At 41.1% G+C, this 23,894-nt stretch overlaps 1 protein-coding gene across 1 annotated transcript in view; it reads left to right on the forward strand.

The window, feature by feature from the left end:
* The window catches only part of LOC145408169 (uncharacterized), a 213,681-nt gene that overhangs the window by 96,020 nt on the left and 93,767 nt on the right, over positions 1-23,894 (forward strand). The window contains exons 4-5 of the mRNA XM_080278923.1: positions 4,161-4,318; positions 6,500-6,634. Coding sequence (XP_080135049.1) covers positions 4,161-4,318; positions 6,500-6,634 — 293 coding nt within the window. The remainder of the gene's footprint in view (positions 1-4,160; positions 4,319-6,499; positions 6,635-23,894) is intronic.

Consider the following 23,894-nt stretch of genomic DNA (forward strand, 5'->3'; position numbering starts at 1 on the left):
AAGGGATGGTGTTGGTAATGAATGGCGGTGGATGGAATATCTCAAATGTGTCATATGCTGATAATGCAGTACTGCTTGCAAATACCAGACAAGAACTTGGTAGGCTAGTGCAGAGCTTTATTATTTAATCCATCCATCCATCATCCAAACCTATCTCTCCCCATAAGGAGTGTAGGAACCCAGGGCTAGGCAAGTTGGTCCTGACATTTAAGATGAGAGTGACCAGCTTCACTCTTCCCAGAGTGGCATTATGTGAGCAGTAAACCCCAACCACCCCTTGGATATAAACCTGCACAGGTTCAATCCGATTGGAGCACCTTAATTACCTATGTTACATAGCCTATGATTTCATCATCCTTTGTGTAATTTTAACGCACAGTATGCTGCATGTTTGATCACGAGCGTGTTCTGCCTCAGTCCCCCCCTTCTACCGTTATAGTAGAGTAAGCCGTTCTCTCTGTTGTCCAGAGCGGGATTGTCAACTCTATGTCCCCATGGCTTCATTTGCGCGTCCTTATTACAAGTTGTATCAAGCTCTCCTGGCTCCTATATAATGAGCTCAGTCTCTGCATCATGGCCACTTAGATCTGCTCCTCATTTTGTTCACATCTCTGTCCTCCCCTGTACAGATATTATTATTGTGAGTGCTCAAGAAGTCTCCAACCATCTAGCAGCTGTGTGTAATTTGAGTATAACTGTTGTTGTATTTTTTCTTGTACTGTGTAGCATAAGGTTAATTCTTAGGCCTAGTGAGGTCTTTTTTGATTGATGTTGGGTTTTATGTCAGTCATTTTTGATAATAGTTTGTATCTGTAATAATTTATCTGGCATTCACTGAGTACTATCTGGTATCTCATTTTATCAGGGCTGACTTAGATAAATTTACTCTTGCTAATTTCGTGTTAATAGAGGCTATTGCAGTTAACCATATATTTAACCTGTTTTTGCCATTACATTATCCTTATGAGTCCTGAATGTTTTGTTGTTAATTTAAGCATTAAACTTTAACTTGTAATTTTACCTAACTCTTTTGTTTTGAACCTGGAACTTTACGGGACAGTAGTGACTCTTCGTATTCTCACTTAAAGTGTACATTATCTTTCTCTGTTCCGTAACACCTACTAAACCACCAGGTGCCATAATTTGGTTATATGGTTACCACCGAGTGTAGTAAATGGTTCCCTAGTGTACAGGAAACCATTTAGCTTGTCACTTAGTGTAGAGTCATGCATAGGCAGAAGGAAGAGGAAAGAATGAAGGAAAGAAAGACAAGAGGGAGTGTAAAGTCACCCGTATGCAGAAAAAGAGCAAAGAAAGAAGAAAAGAAAGACAGAAGAGAAAGGATGGAAGAGAGGAATGGGCAGACACCAAAGCAGCAATACATCAAGTGAGTGGATAATGCAATAATATCACTTAGTTTTGCTTGAGAAACAAAGTGGGTGCATTTATGTATCCAATTTCCAGACAGTTGCACAATTTCCAGACAGTTGCACATGTTTACAACCTGTGCATTGTGCTTTTGTTCTTCGCTGCTAGGATTCTGTGACCTATGTTGCATACCTGCCTTCCTTAGCCTCGGTGTTGTTGTATCGAGAGGTCTCCCCCCCCCTTCTCATTTCATTCCAGAATGTCGACCGTGCAGTTCCAAACTAACTTAGTTACAATACATGTGCCCAGAAAGTGCTCCTTCTTGCAGTGAAAGTGCTAGAAATACAAAAAAAAGCATTTATTCTTGAGGAAAAGTATTAACATCAGACAGTAGTGTATGGTATCAGAGCTGTGAATAAGAGGAGAGTCACATTTGTACAGTCAGAAGAATGAGTTGGCTGTGTTTATGATCTAGGTAGACCAATTATTGGAAAGTACAAGAACTTGGTAGGTGGTGGTGCTAACCATCCACTCACTCAATGTAGTGCTGCTCTCGGGTGTCTGCCCTTTCCTCTCCTCCATCCTTTTTTCTTTCCATCCTCTTCTGTCTTTATTTCTTTCATTCTTTCCTCATCCTTCTGCCTACGGGTGACTTTACACTCCCTCTTCTGTCTTTCCTTCCTTTTTTTTTTTCCTTCTTTCCTCATCCTTCTGCCTACGGGTGACTTTACACTCCCTCTTCTGTCTTTTCCTTCCTTTTTTTTTTTTCCTTCTTTCTTTCCTCTTCCTTCTGCCTCTGGGTGACTCCACAGTGAGTGACAAGCCAAATGGTTTCCTGTACACCAGGAAACCATTTACTATGCTGGGTGGTAACCATATAACTAAATTTTGGCACCTGGTGGTTTAGTGGGTAATTACAGTGCTCCAGTTGAATTGAACTGGTGAAGGTTTAAATCCAAGGGATGGTTGGGGTTTACTGCTCACGTAATGTCACTCAGGGATGAGTGACACTGGTCACTCTCATCTAAAATGTCAGGACCAACTTGCCTAGCCCCGGGCTCCTGTGCTCCTCATGGGGTGATGTAGGATTGGATGATGAATGAATGAATGATAAGAACTTTAAAGAGATTCATAATGAGGAAGCAGTAATATTCATAAGTTCTCACATTCAGTACAGTGTATGTGAAAAGGGTTTTGTGACTTTTTTTGTTATGCGTTGACAGAAGTGGAGTTAGAAGTATTTGGCCCTTACAGTTTTTGACAAGTTTACATGATGTAAGATGTTAGGTAAGGTAATCATGTGGGTTCAGTTCTTGTGAATTATGCTATCATACAAATTTATATTGTGTGATTGACATGTTTATCGTTCAAGATTACAGCACTCATGTTTACCACAGAAGTTGTATGTAGTCATTAGCCTGAGTTTGGAGTTTGAAGATGTGATTGTAATCCCAGCGGCATTAGTTAGAGGTTTTTATGCTTCTATTACAGTAGATATGCATTATCATTGGTCATATGTTAATTTTGTATAATGTGTTTTCAATTTCAGTGTATAAAATTTTTCTTGTTTAAAATTGCCTAATATTGCATTGTACTGTAGGTGTTAGCTGTTGGTGGTCAAACACTGAACCCCCTTTTCCCAGAGGTTATGAACAGTACTGTGTTATACAAGTATTCTCTTAATGAGCAGCATTCCATAATTTAACCCGAGATGTCCTGTCGACGTATGGGTACGTTGCAACATTTTGCATTTGCCAGTCCCGTCGACGTACTGGTACGTCGTGCAATTGCAAGGTCCCTAACTTGCACAATTTTCAATTTTCGCACATGATTTTTCGTACGTATACACGGGACACCTTCCTCTATTCCTCTACAAGATGCCAAGCAGGGGCAATGCCTTACACCGCATAACCTCCCCCCCCCCCATTGTCTTGGCAATTCACCTGTTACCAGTGACGTTTTTCGTTTTCGTTTTTAAAGGCTCCAACATGCTTGCATGTGTGACCTGGCCGATAAAGACATTCAGGGCCAGAGTGATTCCCCAATCGATGACAATGTGGAGGACAAAGTTTACATAGCATTAGAGGAAGAAACAGTCAGAAATGATGATCAGGTAATGTGGCAAAAGAAGGTCAGGAATGGTGATGGGTTAGTGAGTGAAACAATGCTTATAATGCCTATATTACTGTTTGAAAACGAATATACTCTCGTACTGCATATAAATTCGTACCAAATAAATAAATAAATACTGTTTATGAGTGGTGTGGAATAGTTATCCTCCCATAGAACTCGTTTTCTTTGCAGCCAGCCTGATAGAAAATCCTGTAAGGTAAGGAGGTACTCCTACCTGTATCGAGTGTTTTAAACCTCAGGTGAGCGATTTCTCTATGAATTTTCGATGTTTCTCACCAAAAGCGGAGGTTTTAGCCAAAAAAAAAAAAAAAAAAAATTCATAAATGCTCGGGATTGGGGGGTGTCGGAGGTGCGAAAGTGCTCAGGACATGACGGGTTAAATACTTGTAACGTTGGGACTCCCTGTATTGGAAGTGAAACTTGTTATGACATAGATAGGCTTCTGTACTGCTGCTTGTAGTCAGAAATTGCTGTCACAACCATGTCATTTTTTTTTGAGAGTTTAGGTTTCTTGAGTCTTCTAAATTTTTGGATCTGTTTATTCAGTGTAATCATTCAGAGCTCCATTATTATAATGGCATATTTGTACCAGATTAAAGTACTGATATATACACCAGCATAATTGGTCTAATAACTGGATTTTTCTTTTATTTTTTCAGATTTGGTGAATCACTGTACAGTCTTCACAAAAAAATTAGGGTTAAATGATATTGGAGAGATTAGTTGGGGTCCCACCATGCTTGTTACCTCCAGGGTTGCTCCTACCACCCTCTGCCTACTTTTTGCTTTGCTGGGACTTCGGGATGAAAGCAGGCAAGTATCAGATTATTACAGTGGAATAATGTGGAATGTAGACATTTTTAGCCATATTATTTCACAAGTAATTTTTTTTTTTTTTTCCCCATAAGTGTGGCAACACAGGCAGTTTCTCTCTCATAATTACACTGTTGACTAGAGGCAGTCAAATAATGTTGAATTTTTACTTAAAGATTCTATTCCTAAATGTGATGTCAAGATGTGGTTGTTAGTGTTGTGATGGGGAATTAAGCAGGTTCAAATTTGCTCAATAAAGTATTTCATAGTTGTAAAATGGTGGTAGGTTGAGGTGTTCACCATCCACTTGCTCGATGTAGTGCTGTTCTTGACTGACTGCCTTTTCCTCTCTTCCTTCCTTCTTCCTTCCTTCCTCTTCTATCTTTCTTTCCTTCATTCTTTCTTCTTCCTTCTGTCTATGGGTGACTCTACAGTGAGTTATAAACCAAAAGGTTTCCTGTACACCAGGAAACCATTTACTACACCGGGTGGTAACCATATACGCAAGTCATGGCGCCTGGTGGTTTAGTGGGTAATTGAGGTCCTCCAGTCAGATTGAGCTGGTGCAGGTTTATATCCAAGGGGTGGTTGGGGTTTATTGCTCACATAATGCCACTTAGGGATGAGTGAGGCTGGCCTTTCTCATCGTAAATGTCCGGATCAACTTGCCTAGCCCTGGGCTCCTACACTCCTCATGGGGCAACACTGGATTTGATGATGAATGAAAAAAGAAGCTACTGATAACCCTTTCGGAGGTGGGGGGCACAAGACCAGGTTTCCATAATCAATGAGTAATCAGTTAATATTGTACGTGTTGCAAATTAATAGTGAAAGAGAGCTTGACACCAACACTAAAGCCATTGATGAAGGAGTAATTTGCTTGGGATAAGGAGGGTTTTAGTACTGCTGACTTAGTGCTGGGCCACAACCTGAGATTAACGAGACTGAAGCACACTTTGAAATATGAAGTTTGATAAGGTGGCTGTTACATTGCACATTGTGACTCAGATGCTTAGAGTTGCTGGTACAAGGTATTCATCCTATTCATCCCAACTAATTTTTTACATATGGCATACAGTCACACAGTCTGTCCTATGACATAATCTCCCTCACACCTACTGTTCAAGACTGTTTTATCAGTACCCATATAAAGCATTATTCCCCTAGCTTCCATCCAATCCCTCCACCTCTTCAACTTCTTTCTGGCACTTTTCATGTTTTCATGAATAGTGTTTGGAAACTCCCTGTACTGTTTGCAGATGATACTGTGTTGTTGAGTGAAGATGAAGGGGAGCTGCAAGGCTTGGTGGATGAGTTTGGGAGAGTGTGTAAGAAACGGAATCTAAAGGTGAATTTAGGGAAGAGTAAAGTGATGGTCTTTGAGAGAGGTGAAGTCAGTGAATGTACAGCGAGGTTGGATGGTGAGGAATTGGAAACTGTGAGTACGTTTAAGTACTTAGGTAGAGTGATGAGTAAGGATGGAGGTTTGGAGGGTGAAGTGCTTGAAAGGGTACAGCAGTGAAGAAAGGTTGCTGGTTCTTTGAAAGCAGTGATAAGAAACAGGGAAGTGAGCATGGAAGTGAAAAAGTTACTACATGACAGTATTGTGACACCAACTCTGACGTATGGAAGTGAAGCTTGGACGTTGTTGGAAGGACACAAGTCAAGAGTGAGAGCAGTGGAAATGAGTTATTTAAGAGGAGCCTGTGGAGTCACACGGAGAGACAGGCTGACGAATGAGGATATAAAGGAGCGTTGTGGTGTGGATGTGGATGGGATAGGAAGTGTTATGAGGAACACACTGAGGTGGTTTGGCCATGTGTAGAGGATGGAGGGTGAGAGACTGATGAAGAGAGTGTATGTGAGTGAGGTGGAGGGAGGGGGAGGCCGAGGATGAGATGGAGGGATGGGGTGGAGAGGTATATGAGAGAGGGGGGTGTGAGTTGGGAGCAGGGCAGTGAAATGGTGCGGGACAGGGTGACGTGGAGGAGATTTGTTTGTGGCCACCCCAAACGGGATTGAGGCGTCTGGCAATAAATAGATAGATAGACAGTAAGCAAATTAGGTAGTTCCTTCTTCTACAAACACTCCTTTGAACTTGGATACCAATATCATGCTTAAATTTTGTATAATGAAAGTAAACTTTTGACTGTGTCCAGAGAGTAATAACTTCTTCTTCAGGCAGGAAGCAAGATCAGCCAAGCATAACATTGTTGGCTGTATACTGTCACAGGCACTGTACAAACGCTTCAAGAGGCGGGCCAACTTCATACCTCTACTGCACTCCCTGTATCTTCATCAGACAGGTGCACCTCCTGAAGTAAGTGTAGTAAGGTTTGATGAGTCATACTCAAGTACAGTGTCATCTTTGACTGCATAGCTGTTCTGATATTCACTGTTAAATTTTTTCAGGCCTAAGTACGTAAAGAACAATTGTTTACACTCATCGTGCAAAATTATATGAAATAGAAGGAAAAAGGATAAACTGCAGAGTTGTTTGCTTTAGATATCTGGAAGTTGTGATGTGTTAGCATATCAAATTGTAATGTGGTTTTCAGTAAATCAGTGTATGGGAAGAAGAGTAATAAAAGAACTGACATTATTCTGAAGGGTAGGGTGCTTAATTTGAAGGTGAAGAGGATCTTGTGAGAATATTTGATATGTCTGACACAATCATTTGGGAGTAAAACCATGAATGGTGGTGATTTTTGTTGGCTGTAGGCCATGAAAATAAACATTTTCAGAAGTGCTGCAGTCATAAGCAAGGTTGTTAGTATTAGTACCAGCAACAGAGAAATTTGACATCTTCAGAACAAAAGAAAGAGAAGTAGGATAGAGAGATGGCACTGGTTAAGAGGAATACATTATATTACAGTAAAACTGACTAATTGGGGCCCAAGCCATTCTGAAAAAGCAGAATTCCAATAAAAACAGCATCCGGACTCCCCCCCTGCTAACCCAGACTTTTTCCAACATATCGGATATTAGTCTGGATCACACCAACGGTTTTTAAACTGATTTCACCACCTTTGCAGTACTGTACTGTATTATACATTCACCAGAATAATCAAATGGTATAATATATATAATAATACTTTACTGTACACTGATAAACATGTCTTTTATTTACCTTATTGTGGTGAACATAGCTGAAGTGGTCAGGCAGTCCAGACTGCTCCTGACTTTATCAGACTTTTTCCGATATATAAGAATTTAGTTCGGTAGCACCTCGATTCCGATAAAAGCAAATTCCGGTCTGTTGAAGTCTGTTATATTGAGGTTTTACTGTATTATGGCCATAATCACTGAATCCACATACTGTAGATGGAGTGTGGGGGGAAAAAAGAAAAAAGGAAAGCAGAATGAGGAGAATGTAGGAAGAAAAAGAGGAGAAAAGAAAAGAGTTGACAAGGAAAACCATAGGATAGATGTAGTATACCTTTGATTGTAAAACTTTTTTTTTTCCCTAACAGCAGAATGGCTATTCAATGTTTGTTGGAAAATTGATGTTGATATTGTTATTCTACCCCAGTCTGTCTGATCGACTAGACACATACCACAGGCAGGCAACCACCCATGCAAGGCTGTGCTGTGCAGTGAACTGACCCTATGCGGCTGACAGCAGAGATTAGTGCAATAGTGATATAGTCAGGTGGAGTGCATTAACACCTTTAGGGATGTAGACACAATTACGTATTCGCCGTTATTTAGGAGAAAAAGTTACATTACGGGTCCCTGATGCGATGTGTGTCTATCAGTTTGTGAACTGTGTAGCCGAATTCCTTGAAATTAGAGGACACAAATTTGCATCATGCTTTCTTGCATGAACTGGGTCGGGGCAGCATGGCAAAATGTGTGACATTAGTGTGTCATGGAAAAGGCGGGAAATTGTCTTAGCAGTCAGTCTGGAGCTGTCTTCGGAGTAGAGAGGTATAACCCTTTAAACCAGTGTGCTAGCTTTTGCTTGGCACCATAACTCTCCAGTTTCTTCACTGTAGAATGACATAGTAATGAGTTAACCCTTTGAGATTCCGATGACGATTTTGAATGTCAGAGATTCTGATGACGCTTTTAACCCGTACAATCCTGCCGTCAGCACGGTGCCAACAGTACAAAATGTCTCGATTAATCCTAACGACTTGATGGTGCCGACAGCAAAATTCGAGCACTGTAACACGTCTCAGACTGGTAAATCTAGCTTATTTTTTGCTAAGGAGTAGCTTAATGTATTGGCAACACTGTGTCCAAGCAGTTGTAGTACTGAGTTTGGTTCTGCGTGGGTGGGTAACATCAGTGTGCCACTGTCTGTCAGAGCTTTAGGATGTCACGAAAATCACGCCATTTTTCCTCCTCATTGGGCTGGAGGAGGCTGTTGAAATTGTCACATGGACCCTTCTGTCCCTTCATTTAGTGATTCTTTAGAAGAGAAAGACCTGGATGACTATTCTGGGGAGGAATATGAGCCAGTGGAGAACACTGAGAAAGGGGAATCCCCCTTTCTCCTCCCCCGTTCTCTCTTATCCCACCCAGCTGGGTGGGAAAACATTGCCCACGGCTTGGGAAACTGGGCTAAAAACACGACGGATGGCCATCCTCGTCATATTTCTCCTATAAGGAGTACTTTTTTTTGCTTTTCCTTGATTTATATGTCCTTTTGGATTGTTTTATGCAATAAAAGTTTTTTCTGTTTTTGGTCCGGGATTGGGTGGGTATGAAATCGCAAAAATGCCTGGGATGGTACGGGTTAATCGTCTTTTTAAGAAACTTTTGTAAAATATTCACCATAAATTGGATTTATGCGTCATAAAGAAACTCAGGCATGATGTTGTGGGATGGTTGCTTTGTGCGTGGCGGGCAGCACACGTGTGGTATGACTCATGGCATTGTCTCAGGGCAGGGAACAAAGGCAATTGCACTTTAGCTGTTTTGACGGTCGGAGGTCACATAATTGCCTTGCACTTTTCCTCATATATGTGTCATTCTGACTTTTTATTTTCTTTGCTTTCCTTTTTTGAACATTCTACTAAAAGCTACAACTGTTCAGTTTCAAATTAACACCACATCAAGCATTCTATAGTGAAAAGTGTATCTACACAGAGCAATCAGAGAAAAAGAATATGTGGCCGAGAATCATAATATAATTGTGCATCTTTACCACCACTCAATAAAATGCATAAGTAACCATAATCTGTATAGTACTGTAAAAGTATTTTATTGTAGTTTCGTGTGGTTTAAGCCAGATTTATTTATCTATTAGATTTTTATTGCTGAATATTTTTCTGCGACAAGGTGTATAATTTTTGTTTTTCACCTAACTTCACCTCGTCATTTTGACTTTTTATATTCTTTGCTTTCTTTTTTTGAATATACGGTACAGCGATAAACTCAGCTAGCAACTCATGGCACCTTATAGAATATTGCCATACATAGATTATGCATTTTTACGAGGAGCAGAACTCAGCTCAGTTACCTACAAAATGCCGAAGGTAATGGTACGAAATCTTCTCCATGCCACCACTAGCAGTAGCCCAAGCAAATGTTAGGTGAAATCTCTGGATGAGTGTAGTAATGATAGTGATACGTTGTTAGATGATGACAGTAATGGTTCAGATGCTGATTTACACCTTATCTGATCGCAGGATTGACACTGATGACACAGTGCAACCATAACACATCGTTTGCCTGGCACCACTGCACAGGGAATATTATTACTTGATGGACCTGTTTCAGAGGTTATTTTTTTGTTTGCTATATTGCATTATATACCATTGAACACGGGATTTTTTTCTCTATCTTTTGACAATATATATATTTTTTTTCCAATATTTTTTTTCTAAATATTTGAATACTGCTGCGCACAGGATGTACATGTAAACAAACACTGATGCAGTGAATGGGTTGAAATAACACCACAACCAGCATTCAACCATAAAAGATGTATTTACACTGACTGGTCAAAGAAAAAGATTGGAAAGTGAACATGCAGCCGAGAATTATAAAAAAATTTGCATCTTTTTCCTTTTACTTTACTGTGCAAGAAAGTGCATAAATAATCATAATCTGTATAGCACTATAAAGGTACTTTATTGTAGTTTTGCATGGTTTAAATCAGATGTATATATCTTTAATATATATATATTTTTTTTCCGAATACTCTTCTACGGAGAGGTATAAAATTTTTTGTTTTTACCTAACTTCAGCTTGTTATTTTGACTTTCTGTTTTCTTTGTTTTCCCTTTTGGAATATACTACGATAAAGTACAACTATTTAGCTTGAGAATGACCCGAAAACCAACATTGTGCGATGAAAAGTGTATTTACACAGAGCGATCAAAGAAAAATATCGCAGCGCGAAGTTGTAGGTCAGCGTGAGAGTGGCTGACTCTAGCACAGACATAATCTGTCCGGTCCAGAAACCTGATAGGATTACTACCCTAGAGCATGTGCATTGTATTCAGTGTGTAGAAATAATTAGATATACTGTACATTATTTATGTTTGAATGCTGACCATTACCATGTACAAAGGTAGGCTGGTTGCTTTCCAGATGAAAGTGATTCAGATGAAATAAGCAAAATATTGGCCAGTATACACTGAAACAAGGAACAGTTCAAATCTACAGTGCAAAATTAGCATGGGGGAGTGTTGTGTAGCTGACAAAAATGAAGGAAAACACTGCTAGCACAAGTGCCAGAGGTAAGAACCCTGTCTCTACACTTCTCTAATGCCCACTTATTTTCAAATTACAGTATCGTAGTTGTTCTCATTGGCTGTCCAATGATCCATACTTCATATACCGGTACATAATGGGTGAAAAATTACACAGTCATTGTAGGATATGTGACACACCTGCAAAAATGTTGAAAATGCTCTTGGCATAACAACAGGTACGTGCCAAGTGTGCTTTCGTTTCTTTCATTTCATTTACAAAGTCTCCAACATATTTGCATGTGTCGGCCTTGGTCGACTAATGGCAGCAATCCATGCTGCTAACTCTCTGGCAGTCTCCCTGTTCAGTCCCTTATCCCTGAGGTCACACTCTATGACCTCATCCCAGGTCTTTTTCAGTCTGCCTCCTGCAACCCCAATGTTCATACCTCACTTTCTGCACCCATTTATCATCCTCCATCCTTTCCACATGCCCAGACCATCTCAATCTACGTCTCTTCATCACAGCACCAGTACGCTCCAGTTCCATCCTTCCTCTAAACTCTTCCATCACAAACCTAGCCCTCCAGGCTTTGCATTCAATTACACACTGCACATCCACCTGATCTTTGTCAATTCTGTACATTTGTGCCCGCGAATATCCCCTTCCATTACTGACCAGGTCTCACTACTGTACAGCATTACACTCTTAACACATGCCATATACAAAGATATCTTAGCACAGAGGGAGAGCCCTCTCAATGTTGGGAGAGGCAACAGCTCCCAGAACTTCTTCCAACCTCTCCTTACTCTAGCCACAGAGCTAGCTCGATCACCACCTCCAGCACATAACATGTTCCCCAAGTAACAAAACTTTTCCACACATTCAAGAGACTCACCAGAAAGATCAATCCTATCATGCCTGACAATCTTGACATGCTCCCCCCGACACACCATACACATAAAATCAACATCATCTCGCAGTGTTCCTCTAATAAATCAGCATCATCTCGCAGTGTACTTCTAATACCATTACATCTCTTATGCACCCACTTAGCACAAACAATGCACAAGATGGAATTACTTCCCATGCCCTTATAGCAAACTGCTCTTGGTCACACACTCTCTTCTTTGATAGTACTGCCTCAACTGTAGATACCATCACCTTTGTTTTATTTGCATTTCCTAGTAAGCTTTTTTGTCCCATACCATTTCTCCACTTCCTGAATCATTCCTCCATCTCCATTTCATTCTCTGCAGTCAATACCAAATCATCGGCATACTGTACATCTCCCATGGGAGTCCATTGTAAATTTTTATATTGTGCTTTCTATAAGAAAAAAAATCCCCATCCAAAATTGCTTACAGTATCAACACGCAGTTGGTTGCATTCTGTTATAAACGGTTGTATGATACTGTACACTCTTAAATACCGATACCTGTTTCCAATCCTTGGGGAGGGGGTAAAAAAAAGGCTATCAAAACAAAATGGTTATCAAAGGTGCAGAACCATATCTTTACACTTCTGTTTCACCCATGCTTTTACCATTGACAGTGTTGTATTTGGTGTCATTGTGTTTAGCAAAAATAATGGCATATACTGTACATACCCACTGAATAACACTGCAGTGCACTCTTTATGGCCTACATGGTACGTCAGTGAAAATGGTTAAAAACAGTGTAGAGATGCAGATTGGTAGTGCCGAGATAGTCGTTGCTGAGCTTTTCCAAAAATGTGTTAAATTGTAGGGATTTTAAGCAGGAGAGATTGTTCGTTGCACTTGTCGTTGATGGCAGGAGAAAGATAAAGATGAGTATGGGGTTTGATTGCAGTTTATTTCTTCGAAGGGAGTATCTCGCAAGTGCAGTGCTGAGATGAGAACGGTTTTATGTTTGCTATCCCCACGTGCTCCTTCCTGCCTCTCCCCACCGTGCCTCTTCTCTCTCCTAACCCCTTCTGCCCTGTCTCTCCCATTTCCCCTGTATATGACTGGTTGTGTCATGTGTAAGGGCACGAGTTTGTGGAACTTTCCAAGCCTTGGGGAGTTTCCCATCAGGCATCTCACTGTGCTGTGTGTGAAATTCCTGACTAGAGAATGTGGTAACGTTATTTCCTCTAGCCCTTCCGCTTAGGCGTGACTTTATTCTAACATCTATATTGCATATACTGTATATGTTACTAGCTATTACTGTATGTAGTGTGTTATGATATTTTAGTGTCCTGACACTTCTGGCTTTATCGGACTTTTCCTGATATTTGGGAATTTAGTCCAGTAGCTCCTCAATTCCTATAAAAGCGAATTCCGGTCTGTTGAAGTCTGTTAAACCAAGGTTTTAATGTACTGTACATATACAAATCTGTACATATATACACTCAACCCCCTGCTATCGTGCTTAATTGGTCACAGGAAACGCGCGTGATAGCTGAATACGCGATAGCTGAACTGAACAATCAATGGAAAAATTTCTAATTGGTTTTTCGGTGGCCCATTTTTCTAACTTTTAACCACTTTATGCCTACGATTTCCTGCCAATCTCTCCTCTAACATGAAATAAAGCATTATTATATTAATAATAACAGTATAGTGAAGAAATAAACAACATAAAAGGCCATCAAACTTTTATAAGGATTACTGCTTGGGTGGTTTGATGGGTTCCGAGGCTTGGGAGTGGCTTAGTTGCCGCCAGATCTCTTTGGCTGTCTCCATTTCTTTAGTGTCCACAGCTAAAGGGGGTATCACATGGTACCTTATATCAGGAATGGCTGAGGAACATTTAAGTGGAACAAAACTTGGACACTATCACACACGTTCCTCACACTGTCGTCACTTCAGAGCCCCGTCCCAGTTTTAAACACATGATTACTTTATCGACATCACAGTTTTTTCGGCATAAGAAATATTAACTCTTTATAAGGGTTTCAAAACGATTGATATTTATTCTAAAATACAATATTAATAAGTATTCAGTGTTAGGCTAAATTTCAATGCTGTAGTACGATATATTCTTTCGAGCCAAATGGGTTTTCGTCACTGTTTTGCCCGTCGTGTCCTCGGCAGGAATCCGTTCAGATGCATTCCAAATGCCCGTACTATAATCGAGAATTTTACCACGTTACCATTCCAATTAACCATCGTATCCTCTGCAAACCTCGTATGAAGTGCCGTGTGAATAAGTTTCGCTTAGCCTGTCTTCAAACTCGATGCGTGATAGCAGTCTTGGGGTGCGTGATAGCATGTATGGTTTTGCATTTGATGTGTGCGTGATAGCAGATAAGTGTGATAGCTGAACGCGCGATAGCAGGGGGTTGAGTGTATACTGTATTTATCTGTCTGTCTATATATATATATAAAACTATCTATCTGTCTATCTATTGCCAGACTCCTCAATCCTGTTCGGGGTGGCCACAAACAAATCGCCTCCACATCGCCCTGTCCCTCGCCATTTCACTGCCCTGCTCCCAACTCACACCCCCCTCTCTCATATAACTCTTCACCCCTTGCCTCCATCTCATCCTCGGCCTCCCCATCCCTCTCCCCCCCTCCATATCACTCACATACACTATCTTTGTCAGTCTTTCATCCTCCATCCTCTCCACATGGCCAAACCACCTCAGTGTATTATCCTCCTAACGCTTCCTATCACATCCACATCCACACCACAACGCTCCTTTATATCCTCATTTGTCAGCCTGTCTCTCTGTGTGACTCCACAGGCTCCTCTTAAACAACTCATTTCCACTGCTCTCACTCTTGACTTGTGTCCTTCCAACAATGTCCAAGCTTCACATCCAAACGTTAGAGTTGGTATCACAATACTGTCATGTAGTAAATTTTTCACTTCCATGCTCACTTCCCTGTTTCTTATCACTGCTTTCAAAGAACCAGCAACCTTTCTTCCCTGCTGTACTCTTTCAAGCACTTCACCCTCCAAACCTCCATCCTTACTCATCGCACTACCCAAGTACTTAAACGTACTCACATTTTCCAATTCCTCAGCATCCAACCTCGCTGTACATTCACTGACTTCACCTCTCTCAAAGACCATCACTTTACTCTTCCGTACATTCACCTTTAGATTCCGTTTCTTACACACTCTCCCAAACTCATCCACCAAGCTGCAGCTCCCCTTCGTCTTCACTCAACAACACAGTATCATCTGCAAACAACAGTACAGGGAGTTTCCAAACACTACCCTGTCTCACCAGGGCCACTCCAACATCCTCTACCCTACCTTGTACCTCTTTTATTACCCCATCCATGAACAGATTGAACAACCATGGGGACATGACACATCCCTGTTTCAACCCAACCTTCAAAGAGAGAAATTCACTTAGTTCACCATCCACACGCACTGCAGCCTTAGCACCATCATACATACTCTTTACAGCGTTCAACAACTTCCCATCTACTCCATATATTCTTAATACTTTCCACAATCCTTGTCTGTCGACCCTGTCATATGCTTTCTCCAAATCCATGAAAGCTGCATACAACTTCTTTCCCTTCTCTAGAAACTTTTCCACTAAAGATCTAAGAATGAATATCTGATCTACACAACCTCTTCCCTTCCTAAAGCCTCCCTGTTCTTCTCCAACTAATTCCTCTGTTCTTTCTCTAACTTGTCAATAAGTATCCTACCATACACTTTTCCTATTGGACAAGAGGACCACCAAGACAAAGTAACTTGGTGGTGGGATGAGGGTGTAGAAGCTGCAGTTAAGGAGAAAAGAAGGCTTTTCCGGGAATGGAAGAAGGGTGGTAGCAAAGAGGAATATTTGGCTGCCAAGCGTAGGGCTAGAAGAGAGGTATACAGGGCAAAGTCTGAGTCACAGAGACTATTACTTGATAACCTAAATCATGGAGAAAGGAAAAATATGATATTTAGGGTGGCAGGTCAAGTGAAGAGGGATAATTGGGATATTATAGGTGAGCAGTGTGTGATGAATGATGAAGGAAGGGTAGTGGTGAACAGTGAGGATATTAAAGATGCATGGAGAGAGCATTATAACCGGTTGTTGAATGAGGAGTTTGACTGGGACAGGGAAGGTTTGGAACTAGCAGATCCAGTGTCTGGCCCTTGACCTTTGATTGATACTGCTACTCTGAGTGAGGCAATAGGCAGGATGAGGATGGGGAAGGCTGCAGGTGTGTCTGTGTTGACTGCTGAAATGTTGAAGGCCTCAGGCGATATAGGGGTGAGTTTAGTCACTGACCTGATAAATAGGATTATTTATGAGTGTGTTGTCCCAGATGATTGGCTGAAAAGTGTAATTGTAAATGTGTATAAAGGGAAGGGTGATGCCCTGGAAAGAGGAAATTTATAGAGGTATAAAGCTTTTAGATCAGTTAATGAAGGTAATGGAGAGAGTTTTAGAAGGTATGATTAGAGAAAGAGTGAATATTGATGAGATGCAGTTTGGGTTTATGCCAGGTAGGGGGACCACTGATGCTATATTCATTGTTTGACAGCTTCAGGAAAAATATATTGGTAGGAGAAGGGATCTTTATTTTATTTTTGTTAATTTGGAAAAGGCCTTTGACAGAGTCTCTAGAGAGGTGGTAAAGTGGGCAATGAGAAAGCTTGGCTTGGAGGAGTGGCTGGTTAGGGTGGTTATGGCTATGTATGTGGGTGCTCACACCCAGGTAAGAGTGAATGGAGATTTGAGTGATGAGTTTTCTGTGAATGTTGGTGTGCATCAGGGGTCAGTCTTGAGTCCCATGTTGTTTATCATGGTACTTGAAGCCCTTTCACATGACTTTAGAAACGGACTCCCGTGGGAGTTGTTGTATGCTGATGATTTGGTGTTGTTTGCAGAGAACGAAAGGGAGGTGGAGGAAAGGTTTAGGAAGTGGAGAGATGGTATGGGGCAAAAGGGTTTAACCCCTCAACCGTGGGGCGTCACTTTCGTGACGCTTGGGAGCAAGGGATCATACCGCGGGGCGTCACTTCTGCGATTCTGTGTTATTTTGAATTCGCCTGGGCTTTCAAGTGGTAGCTTCTATCATCTGTCAGTACTGCCAATGTCCAACACTAGTCAGCACTCCTAATCTCATCTGTACTCCCATCCATTGTTAACAATTTAGCCATTTCTCCCCATTCTTGACTCCCCTCCCTACCTTCCCTCCATTACCCTCTCCTCTCGCCTGTCTGGCCGTGCTATGCTAAGTAAATCTTCCTAGGAATTTTCCACTGATTTCATCCATTGAAATAAGCCCTATGCCCTATTCTTATACCAAATAATATATACCAAAAAGAAATAAGGTAAATGAGAGTGCCATACACCTGGAATTGGCTAATTATCACCTGACAACACCTCACGTGCACTCGTTCGCTAATTTTCGCTGTTTATTTCCCCTTGAAATATGGCGTATAATCTATTGTCGTACTAAAAATATATATAAGGAGGGAAGGGAGAAGCCTAAGTGATATTTACATTCACCTGGAACTACCTAATTTATAATGTATTGTCTAGATTTCCTGCCAATCATTTCACTGCTATATATTAGCAGCTGTCAAGAGGCTGACATTGGCAGTAATGCATTTCCCTAGGTAGGCCACCCCGGCCCACCCCTATCAGTTCACTGTCATCTTCCAAGGTGAAGGTATGTCTGTTTGCTCCTGCTAACTTCCGCCGCTTTTAGCCCCATGCAAAGGGCCCTGTGACTTTTACCCCCTACTAAACCTTGTGTGGAAAGAGGTAAAGGACTGACAATTGAAAGAGAGTGACTACAATCTTTCTGTTGAGTAAAATAGTGCAAGTGGGATTGTAAATAATGTGTAAATAATGTGTAAACAGCAAGTGAAAGCAGTGAATGTAAATATAAGTGAACAGTGGAAAATAGTTTTATAAGTTACTTTAAGTGACAGTGCATAACACAGTGTAAATAAAATAGAAATGTAAATAATGTAAATAAAATAGAGAACGTAAATAGAAATGTAAATGAGTAGTAGTATAAGAATACGAGTATATATACTAGGAGTAATGAAAGTGAAAGTTTCACTCTAGCATGTATGAATACTATAAGTTATGAGAGTGAAGGTGAAAGCGACATTCACTCTCAATGCTAGTATACAGGACAAGAAAGTGAATGCTACGTATTTTACTGAAAGAAATTGAATGCCTACAGTGACAATAAACTACTATTACTGAAGGAAACTTATGGATAAAGACTGTAGATATATATAAGTGTTATATAGTAGTAGAAATATAAACTGTGAGTGTTTTTATGAATAATAAATGACAACACCAGCGGCGAACTAGCGCAAGTGGGAAGGTCATACTCCCTCGTAATTTTCATTGGTTTCACAATGGTTTTTTTTTTAGAATATGGATTCCAAACTATTTGAGAATCATAGAATAGTGTTTCTAGTGATAATATCAGAATGTGGTAATCATATTACGGGTTGTCGGGAAGTGTAAAGTGGAGACTTCGTTTCCCAACTTCAGAGGTCTCCACAAGTCCTACGGTACTCGACAAAGGCTCAACAAACACCTCAGGAGAAAGCTGAAGGTATGTTCCATAAGCATATGTGATTTTAATATTCTAGGACTAATAACTGATTTTTGGCAAATATTTTTAGAGAGTCTGTCGGAGCGCGAATATGCCCGCGGGTGCCGCAAGAAAAAGCAAATCAAGCCCGCGGTTAAAGGGTTAAAGGTGAATGCAGTTAAAACAAAAGTGATGATATCTAGGGTTGGTGGCGGTACTGTCAAAGACGAGGGATAGTGGCCATGTGCAGTTTGCCACAAGGGCGTGAGAAGTAATTCCATCTTGTGCGGTGTGTGTGATAAATGGGTGCATAAGAGATGTAGTGGTATCAGAGGTAGACTGCGAGATAATGCTGATTTTATGTGTACGGCGTGTCGGGGTGAGCAGGTGGAGATTGTCAGGCGTGAAAGGATTGAACTTGCTGGTAAATCTCTTGAGTGTATGGAAGAGTTTTGTTATTTGGAAGACATATTATGTGCTGGAGGTGGGCTGGAGCTAGGTCTGTGGCTAGCGTGAGAAGTGGTTGGAAGAAGTTCAGGGAGCTCTTGGCTCTCCTGACATTGAGAGGACTCTCCCTACGTGCTAAGGGGTCTTTGTATGCAGCATGTGTTAGAAGTGTAATGCTGTATGGTAGTGAGACCTGGGCAGTGAAGGAGGAAGATATTCGCCAGCTCAGATGTACAGAAATGACAATGATTAGGTGGATGTGCAGTGCGTCCCTGCGTCCAAGGCCTGGAGGGGCTGGGTTTACAATGGAAGAGTTGAGAGGTAGGATGGGACCGGAGTGTATTGGTGTTGTGATGAGGAGGGGTAGATTGAGATGGTTTGGACATGTGGAGAGGATAGGGGATGATAATTAGGTGAGGAAGGTGAGAAGTGTTAATATTGGGGATGGGGTTATGAGGGGTAGACTGAGAAAGACATGGGACGAGGTCATTAAGTGTGACCTCAGGGTTAAGGGACTGAACAGGGAGACTGCAATGGATCGTGCAGCGTGGAGAGCCGCCATCAGGTGACCAAGGCCAACACATGCAAGCATGTTGGAGTCTTTGAAAACGAAAACGAATTAAGAAGACAAATGCCCCTATGATTACCACAGACTTCTTTCTCCCCTTTTCCTTCGTACAAGGGAATAATTATACTGTACCTGACTTCCAATCCACGGGGACTCTACCTTCCTCCCAGGCCAATCTGCACATCTTCCATATCCATTCTACTACTGTCTCTCCCCCATGCTTCAGCATTTCACCTCACAGTCTATCAATTCCTGGGGCTTTCCTCAATTTAACTTTCTTCATTGCTTCCACAACTTCTATCCTACTGATTTCTTCCTGTCTTCTCACCTCCCTCCTCCTCCCATCCATTCCCCAGCCACTTATACTCGCATTACTTCCATCCTTTAAGTTCAACAATTCCTTAAATTGTTCTCTCTATCTGCTCACTTTTTCTCCCTTCTCCACTAGTAATCTACCATTTTTATCTTTCACTCCTCTGCTAACTTCACTTCTGCCCTGTCTTACTCTCTTCATCTCTTTCCAGAACATTTTCTTACAGTCCCACCACTTTACACTCAAATTCCTTCGAAATTCCTTATCCACTCTCTTCTTACTCTCTTCCTAATCTTTTCACCCCTCTCTTTCTTTCTACATATAACTCTCTCTTCTGCCTCTCAACTTCTTCCACGCCCCTATTTCTCATCCATTCATTGTATGCTTTCTTCTTTTGTGCCACAGCCTGTCTCACCTCTTCATTCCACCACGCTGTTCCTTGCACCCCCCTCCGTCTTCTCTTCATCCCACACATCACATCACATTTCTGTGAATATCCTGCACACACCTTCCACGTCCCCCATCTGCTCCAATTCATATTTACCCAATCGTTCCTCCACTTCTCTCTTATATTCTGCCTTTTTCTCATCCTCTTGTAACATCTCCACTCTCCTTGCAAATTCTCCTTCTTCCCGTCCTTCCGTTCTTCTATGTCTCCATCTTACTTGGATCTTGATTCTGGGCACCACCAAGTAGTGGTCAGAAAGTTCACTCCCCCGGCCTCTATAAGCTCTTGCATCCATTACACATCTTTGCATCCTTTCATCCACACACACATAATCAATCATTGTCTTCCTTTCATTCAGTTCACCACCCACGCTTCTCATCACTCGCCATGTATACCTGTGGATTGGCTATCACCAACCCCCTCCCAGCACAAATGTCCACTAACGCACTGCCATTCTCATCTATCTCAGCAGGTACACCCCACTCACCAACTATTCCATCCACCTTCACATTCCCTACTTTACCATTCATATCACCTATCAAAAACTCTCTCTCATTCCTTCCAGACTTTTCCATGCACTCTTCCACATTTGTCCAGAACTCTTCTCTCACTCTGCTTGCACGATCTTGCTTTGGCGCATACACGCACACAATCGCCCACATTTGTTTTCCAAATTTCAATCTTTCAATCTTACCCACACAATCCTTGACCCAACTGATCCATACTCTCTTATTCTCTTCTTCCATCTTTTACTCACAACTATACACACTCGTTCTCTTGCCCTCTCATTCTCACCTACTCCTGCACATATACCCTATCCATACTCCCATTCTCTCACACTCTCACCTTTCCATTTAGTTTCAGTTACTTCACATACATTAACTTTCGCACCCTCAAGCACCCAGACAATCTCTCTCTCTTTCACCTTATCATTCGCACCTCTTACATTCCATGTTCCAATTACCATGTCCTTTGTCTGGTCCTTGGTCGTCATCTTTTGGTCAGTCCTTGTCCGAGGCTTCTTGTTCGTCGTTTTAGTTAGTTGTTTTCCGGGGATGGGCACTAACTCTCCACCAACCCTTTTAGTCACCTTGTACGACAAGCAGGGATACTGGGGGAGTATTCTTGAAAACTCCCCCAACCCCCAGGGGTATATATATATATATATATATATGTATGCACAGCAATCCCTCTACTATCTGAAGTAATAGAGCCAAAGGCATGTCTGGAAAGTGGGCCCCTCCCTACTGGACTGGTACTGAAGGAACCTAACCCAGCCTAACTTTGAAATCCACCTAAATAACTCCCTACCAGACATGCATAGCACCTATTTAAACCTATTTAAAACCCTATTACAAATCAGGGACAGAAAGCATAAAATAAATGAAATGGAACCAGAGAATGAGGAATTAGAAGTGGTTATGTAAAATATTTAGCAGTGTACAGGGTACTTACAGCACGCCTGTGGCTACCTCCTCTAAGGCTTTGGCAGTGGTGAAAATGCTCTTGAAGCACATACAGTAATCCAGTGTTGTGCTGCACTTATTTCTTTGCACTGTGAGTTATAATTGTTTAACACTGCACATTCTGTTCTTAATTGCACAATGCCAGTTTTAATTGCCATTTTCCACTCCACAGTTAATTCTTTTCACTCTAAATTCTAATTTCTTAACACTGCACAACACTGTAAATTCCCGTGTGGTCTAGTGGCGAGGTGTTGCAGTTTATTCACTGTTTATTCACAAAAATGAGCACGTGTGGCATCCATTGCGAAGAGCATCTACTCGTGATGGCAGTTAGGTAGTAACTGGTGAGGGGGGAGGAAGGAAGCGGTGAAGGGGCCGTGTGTAAACGCAGCTGGCCTGTTCGGTTGCGCAGCAGTTTCAAATTATGGGTGGGAAAAAATTAGGATTTTGGGGGGATTTTTTTCTTTTTTTCTGCCCCTTTTGGGTTCCAAAAGTCCAGACCCACAATGTCCAGTAAATGGGGCATCCGGAAAGTGGGCGTCCGGATAGTACAGGGATTACTGTATATATATGTACCATATATATGTACAGTATATATATACTGTTTATATATATATATATATATACACAGTGAGTCCTCGAAATAAGAAAACCCGAAATACGAATTTTCGATGGTACGAAATCGATTAATATAGGTCAAATTCCACAGTACGAAATCATCTGTCTCGATGATACGAAAATCGATACTCGATACGAAAGGAAATGCCGAGATAGCCCGATTATCCAGACTGTATGATGTGAAGAAGTGCCTGAATAGTCTGAAACCATGATTAATCTGGCTGAAACAAAACACAAGTACTGTTAGATTGATTTATTTACCGGTAAATATACAGTGAAAGACACAACTGTCTTCCCAATTCAGTCTGAAAGAAATTTACACCAAGCGAAATACAATGAAAACCCTGTTTCTACTTGTTTGTTTCAAATGGTTTGATTTTTCCACGCTATATTCGTCAGACTTTGGGAAGATACTTGTGTCTTTCATTGTACACTTGATGCAGCAGAAGGACCTTACCAATTCAATTCATAATCCTCCAGCTTGTTTCTGTAGTTTTTGGACAACTTTCAGTTTGGCAAATTACTTTTTCTTCCTGAAAAATTTCCTCCCCGTTATTATCGTCACTTTCCCCTACGATCGATTCCAGCGCATTGGAAGAAACTCAGTGTGCTCAAAGGTGGATATTGTTTCCCAATTTCCCAACTGGAGGTTAGGTTAGGTTAAAATTAATAGGTACAGATAAGCTCGGTTAGGCCAGGTTTAGTTAAACACTTAGGGAAGAACAGTCTTTTCTGCCACTATGCTAACGAAATAAACAAGAGTTGTCACACCAGAACAGCTAAAAATGACGGGGAAACAGATTTAATAAGAAATGTTTACTGTATTTACCAACCCAGAAATAATCTGAAAAATATAACAGACTATCAGGAAGAACTGATTTGGTAAGATGCTTTTACTGCTCAAAGTAAAACGTATGTTTAGCCCCCTCAATGGCTGTGGGTTCAGATATTTGCATGCTCCCGTGGTCAGCCTTGGGACCATTTTTTCAAAGTTCTAAAATCAATTTATTTTTCTTACGTATGTGAAAAGACTCGTCTGGCACACTTGGCTTTTTTTTTTTTTTTTTCCTAAACCCATCCTGTGATTTGCTATGATTCGTGTAAGAATTAATAAAAATAGGATTCGTGTTACATTAGCATGTATACATCGGCCGAAAACATCTGGGACAAAGTGAACTGTGAACGCCAGACTGCTTGAGGTGGCAGAGTTGGGTCATGTAAACACACCAGTGACCCTCATTTGCTTCCCATAATTGCTCGCAGTTTTTTATAGCTCACCCTAACTCAACGTCACTGACACCAGTACAGTAAGGCGTTGTTCAGGGCCAGCAGCTATGAAAGCAATAATGGAATACATTATTGTTTGTATCAGTCCTCTCTCTTTCACACATACACATAAGAAGAAACAAAAGAACGAGCATTAAATGTACACTAACTCTAAGGAGCAGAAATAAGTACTCAGTCGGTCCGAAATATATTGGGAAGAGTGATACCAAAAGAAGAATGTGTAACTGAATGCTAACCTACGAGAACATGTGGGACGAAATAGTAATTTTTTTTCTGATTAGCAAATATTTTTG

This window comes from Coenobita brevimanus, chromosome 76 (genome assembly GCF_032717465.1).
Source record: "Coenobita brevimanus isolate Jiangsu-jjx chromosome 76, ASM3271746v2, whole genome shotgun sequence".
Lineage (NCBI taxonomy): Eukaryota > Metazoa > Arthropoda > Malacostraca > Decapoda > Coenobitidae > Coenobita > Coenobita brevimanus.